This window comes from Arachis hypogaea, chromosome 6 (assembly GCF_003086295.3).
Source record: "Arachis hypogaea cultivar Tifrunner chromosome 6, arahy.Tifrunner.gnm2.J5K5, whole genome shotgun sequence".
NCBI classification, from domain to species: domain Eukaryota; kingdom Viridiplantae; phylum Streptophyta; class Magnoliopsida; order Fabales; family Fabaceae; genus Arachis; species Arachis hypogaea.
The window spans coordinates 111,904,035-111,909,829 of record NC_092041.1 but is presented as its reverse complement, the minus strand read 5'-3'; the positions used below and the strand labels follow the sequence as shown (position 1 = coordinate 111,909,829).

The 5,795-nt window shown below is 28.1% G+C and overlaps 1 protein-coding gene across 1 annotated transcript; it reads right to left on the bottom strand.

Moving 5' to 3' along the window:
• Positions 1-1,040: 1,040 nt before the first annotated feature.
• LOC112755738 (subtilisin-like protease SBT4.8) lies at positions 1,041-3,345 on the bottom strand. The gene has a single exon (XM_025804014.3). The coding sequence runs from the start codon at positions 3,225-3,227 to the stop codon at positions 1,041-1,043; it is 2,187 nt and encodes a 728-aa protein (XP_025659799.1). The 5' UTR covers positions 3,228-3,345.
• Between the last annotated feature and the right edge of the window lie 2,450 nt (positions 3,346-5,795).

The window sequence follows — 5,795 nt, the reverse complement described above, 5'->3', positions numbered from 1 at the left end:
CACGCTAGTTTGGGGAAGTATTTTTATAGTTAATTTCAAAAGCACCACCAGCCTTTCAAGGCTAAAAGTACAATCTCATATCGTTGTTTTTTTTTTTTGGGTCAATCTCATATCCTTTTTACTATCAAACACAAGGCGTAGTACTCTCAAAAGATTTACCAAGCTGGATTTTATTGACTGTCAGTCCTAAATCCTAATTTCTTTATTTTTGCTTTTTCTTTTTGTTCACAAAATTCTTTTTGTTTATTTTTAATTGTGCATGTAAAAATTTTAAAAAAGTTAGTTAATATATTCAAACTTTTAAACTTATAGTCACCAAAAAAAACTTTTAAACTTATATCTTTTTCCTTGTTTTGTCAAAAAGTAACACTTAAATAAGTGTATAAAATAATTTATTAATATTTATATTAAGAATCTTATGGATTTTGCTAAGAAATTCCCTCCTTATTAAGCTTACTTTAAAATATTTGGAACATTTTATTTTTGCACAGTTACTTCAAAATTTCATTTTGTTTTGTTGAAAATAATTGTGCATTTAAAAGCTTTCTTCGGTAACATGAGTTCTCCTTTTGTTAATTGTATCCTAATTCTATAGAAAAATTAATGAATTTATCCAGCTAATCGAATTGATCATAAAAAAAATCCAAGGGTTCATTTGCGTATATGAAGTTCAGAATTTCAAATTCAATTCTAATTCTAATATCCACTATACTTGATTATAATTTATAAATAATTAGAGTATGGAATTAGAATTATATAAATTTATTTTAATTTTATTATATAGTTCATATTAAAAGATCTATATTATAATTTTTAATTCAGATAGTCAATCAAGTTCTAATTTTCTTTTCATGGTATCCCTTAATCTGGCATACGAAGGACTAATTTGTTATGGATCTAAATTTCATTTAAAAATTTATCATTGATTAATTAATTGTTACATACACGAGATAAGATTTATAAAAATATAAGAAAATAATAAACAAAGTTAGATGTTGGTTCAAATTTTTATTTTTTATTCAACTGTACCAAAAAGATCATCATGCTCCTACTTTTATAACACGTAAAATAATTGGACACCTTACACTATGTGTTCCATCGGTCCACGACAGTGACGATGAAACTACACTTTTGTCACTAAATTTCCCTCCAACAACATGAACAACAAAAGATTGTTTCTCCTTGAGACATTTAAACTTGAGTATGTTAGGCACAACAGTGATGTTGATGCCAGAATGTTGTTGGAAGAAAGCCTTATAGGTAGAGTTAGCAAATCCAACATTTGTAACTGTTCTTGTGAAATTAATCCTAAATGGTTTTATTGGTTCAATCTCAGCCGCAATTGCAGGATAATTAAAATCTTTTGCCATTGGCAGATGATGATGAGACGATGATGAAGGGCAAACACTTTTGTCTCCTGAGATTTTTTGAACTTTCGATGTATCATACCCAATTCTGCAAAGCAAATTCACATAGTCATCTTTGGAAACATCAAAAACTAGACCAGGATTTATGGCTCTAACTGGGTCCAAAAATCCTGATCCATAGGAGAATTCTGCGAGTTCACTTCCATTCATTGGTTTTGCAGTGGTCATAAGAGAAGACTTAATAGCTGCCGGAGACCAATTAGGATGAAAAGTCTTAACATATGCGACTGCACCAGCAACATGGGGGCATGACATTGAGGTTCCAGAGAGTATATTGTATTTCACAGATCTTTTATCTCTTTTATCCTGAGAAGGTGGTGCAAGAGGTGAATAAGCAGCCAAAATTTCTATACCAGGAGCACTTATGTCTGGCTTCATAATTTCTTTGATTAGCATATTGGGTCCTACAGAAGAGAATTCAGCAACAATTGGAGCAGTATTGTTTATAAAGCCTGCACTACTCAATATTTCAGCACTAGGGGTGGTAGTGGAATTTGCATAAGACAAAGCAACATCATAAACCTTTGGATCTATGCCTACTGCAGGATAAGAAACTACTTGAGCATCATATTCATAAGAAATTGCAATTGAGCCAAATGCACCTAATTCAAGACCCGCTGCATAACCAAATGAAGTTCTACACAAGACGACTTTTCCCTTTATGCGATTGGGGTCCAAACAAAAACAAAATTCGGCATCTTTCTCTGATGGACATGCTGGACTTGAAGCAAACTTTCCATGGATCAATGGAATCTTTGTCCCATTTGATGCAAACCCATTTATTGACTTCCCCGAAATCATTAATCCATTGCCAAGCAAAACGTTATCAATGATTCTACGATCCATAGTAGTAGCTGCAACAGTGAATAACCAAGGTGATACACTAAATGTTACAATGTTAGGGCCATTGTTACCTGCAGAGTGTATAGTGAGGATCCCTTTTTCCATTGCATGAAAAGATCCAATTGCTATGATGTCTTCATCAAAGGTCATTTGCTCATCTCCCCCAATTGAAATTGTGATCAGATCCACACCATCGGCAATGGCATCATCAAAAGCAGCCAATATGGCATCATCTGTGCATCCTTGTTCACTACACACACTATAAGCAGCAATTCTTGCCGATGGAACACCTCCTCTTGCAACTCCTTCGGCAATTCCATAGAAGCTTGCTCCCACTACTTTATTCCCTGCTGCAATTGATGCTGTGTGGCTTCCATGCCCAACAATGTCTCTTGCTGAAGGTTGATCTTTTACATAGTATCTTGCACTGATTATTTTATTGTTACATCTGAAGTTTTTACCACCTTTGCATGCACCTTTCCACTTTTTGGGAATTGGACCGAAACCATGATCGTTGAAGCTCTCTGACTCCGGCCAGATTCCGGTGTCTATAACTCCGATTATAACATCACTCTCACCGGTTTTGTTTCTCTGTATCGATTCTTTGAACCCCATGAAGTCCCAAGACCTTGTAGTGTGAAGTTTGAGTGATTTGCTTGGGAAAACAGAAACCACTCCTTCCATGTTTTTGAGCTTTTCTCTTTCTTGGTTGGTGATCATTGCAGCAAAACCATTAAAGCTCTTATGATAACTTTTAACCATGTGAATTGTTGCATCATTATAATTAGTAGTTTGTTGCAGCATACTAAGATGGTGGGATGTTAGAGAATAATTATGGTTTGGGAGTGATCCCATGTATACAATGTGAAGATTTCTATTAGCATCATTAGCACTACTTACTAAGAATTTTATGATGAAATAGACATATAAGAAAAGAAGAAAATTATAGTTGGCCATTGTTCAAGTATGTTAGATACATGTATCCAATGACTTGATTACATATATAAAATATAATTGATGTCTTAAGAGATAATGTATGTTTATTGATAAGATCAAAATAATTAAAATGAGATTTTCAACCTTTTTCTCCTTCTGTCATAAATGAATTTTCTTATTAGAAATATTAGGGCTAGTAGATTTTGTGATTTATAGTTATTAATTAATTATTATTAATATTTTTAATGGTATAGAATTATTTATTTTTTTTATTAGTTAAATACTAGTCAAATTTTAATAAAAGTGTTAGCTCCTAAACTTTTTCTTTTCTTATATATAATTGTTTTTAATTATTATGCAACATAAAAAAAAAAATTATTAGCCATTCATCAAACACTCTTAATACTCTTAACAAAATACGGTTGTTATTAATTATTTATATATTTTAACTATTTTTAATTAACAAAACAAATACAATGTACGATTGATTTTTTAAAAAAAATATTGATATCAAAATCGTATTTATTATGAAGGGATAGACATAGCAAGATTGAAAATTGAATTGCTAACATATAGTAGTTAATTCACTTAATTGTCATCACTATTTTTGTTTTTGGAAAAATATCTGACCCTATTAAATGATGTGGATATAAAATTTTTAAAAATACTATCTACTTAATGTATTAAAATTAAATTTTTCTTCAACTAATAAAAGTGAGGTATCAATTTTTTATGAATTTATTTTTCTTCTAAAATAAAAATACTATTCGCTCTTTTAAATTTATTTTAGAAAAAAATATTTTTATTATAATTATATTACAATTATATTACAATTAGCATTTAATCGCATGATTATACTAATTTAAAAAAATATCTTTATTATAATTGACAAATTCTTTGGTGCCAAACTTGCCTTTATGGTAAGTTTTAAATATAAAAAATTATTTACTTTTATATTTTTTTATTTTACTATTAACTTTTATCTCTTTTTAGTAAATTAGATAACTATATATAGGCACCGTAGCATGCATCATTATAATTATATAAAATTAATATTTTACATTATCAACTAATGAAGGTGAGGTGTCAATTTTTCATAAATTCATTTTTTCTCCAAAATGAAAGCATTATTCTCTCTTCTAAATTTATTCTTAAAAAATATCTTTATTATAATTATATAAAATTAATATTTAATACATTATTAAACTAATTATTAATCAAAAATATTTTTAATTATTTTAATTATATTGATAAAATTCTAATTCTCATTCGTTATGCAATAATTTTATTAGTGGCAAGTTATTACATTAATGGTGACCCATTTATAATAATAATAATAATAATAATAATAATAATAATAATAATAATAATAATAATAATAATAATAATAATAATAATAATAATAATAATAATAATAGATATCAATAATTAAATGCTAAAATAATTGTCAAACATTGTCTACCTAGTTTCAATTGGTTAATAAATTTAATTTTAGTTGCTATATTTTATTTTCTATATAATTATGTTAATTGTCAATAATTTTAATTTTCAGTCATTGTAATATATAATTTTAAATTAATCGTAATTTCTGGCATGTTGATATTGATATCTACTTTAAAAAATTAAAACAAAAATCTATGATTCTAATAATCATGATAAAAAATGTATATAAAATGATAATGATTTATTCAATCACGGCAAATATACGATGTATAACGTAAATAATAAAAAATTATTTAATAATAACTAATTTATATAATTATTTTTTTTGTTCTAATAAAGGCTACATATAGTATTTTTTTATGGTTTGTGAGCCTAGATCTGAAAGTCAACTCATTTTTTTAATTTATTATTCTTCTTTGATTACTTCATAGAATAAGAATGTATTATTTATTTTTCATCGAAGTTGATCCCTTTAAGGCACAATTTATAATTTTTTATAGTATTTTTTATATACTCATTCTATTATATTATTCTTTTGATAATTTAATGATTGTTCTTATTCCAACTTATTCTTTTCGTCTAATGTTCTAGTGCGATTATCTTTTACCGCAATCGTTTACAATGCACCACATCCATCAAATACCATCTCAAGTTGTATTCACTAATTTGGGTTCTAATTATATGAATGTAAGCGTCTAACGAAGGGACAGTAAAACTATAATATATTATGACCAACTTAATGGAATGTGGTAAAAATTTTCTTGGAAAAAGCTCGATTTTTTATTAAAGAATTGTTTTTCACGAAATTTTGTAGGCCAAGTTCAAGTTCCACCCCCTCCATGCTTTCTATGTCTGCCCGAAAATTTTTGAAATGGAGCATATATAATGAGATTGAGTTTCCTCAATTTAAGTGTAGTTTTTGGTAAATTTGTGTTAGACCCAAAGATGCAATTTTAACTATTGATAATATATTCAAATTTTCTTATTTTAAGTTTTTCGTAATTAAAATAACATTATAACATATTGTGACTTTTTTTCAGAAATTACCGACCTTCTTTTGCATCGATGCAATGCCATTGAGGGAAATAAATGTCAATTTAGTTTCTCAGTGTGGCAATTCTATATCCTTGCCGCATTGTATGGATA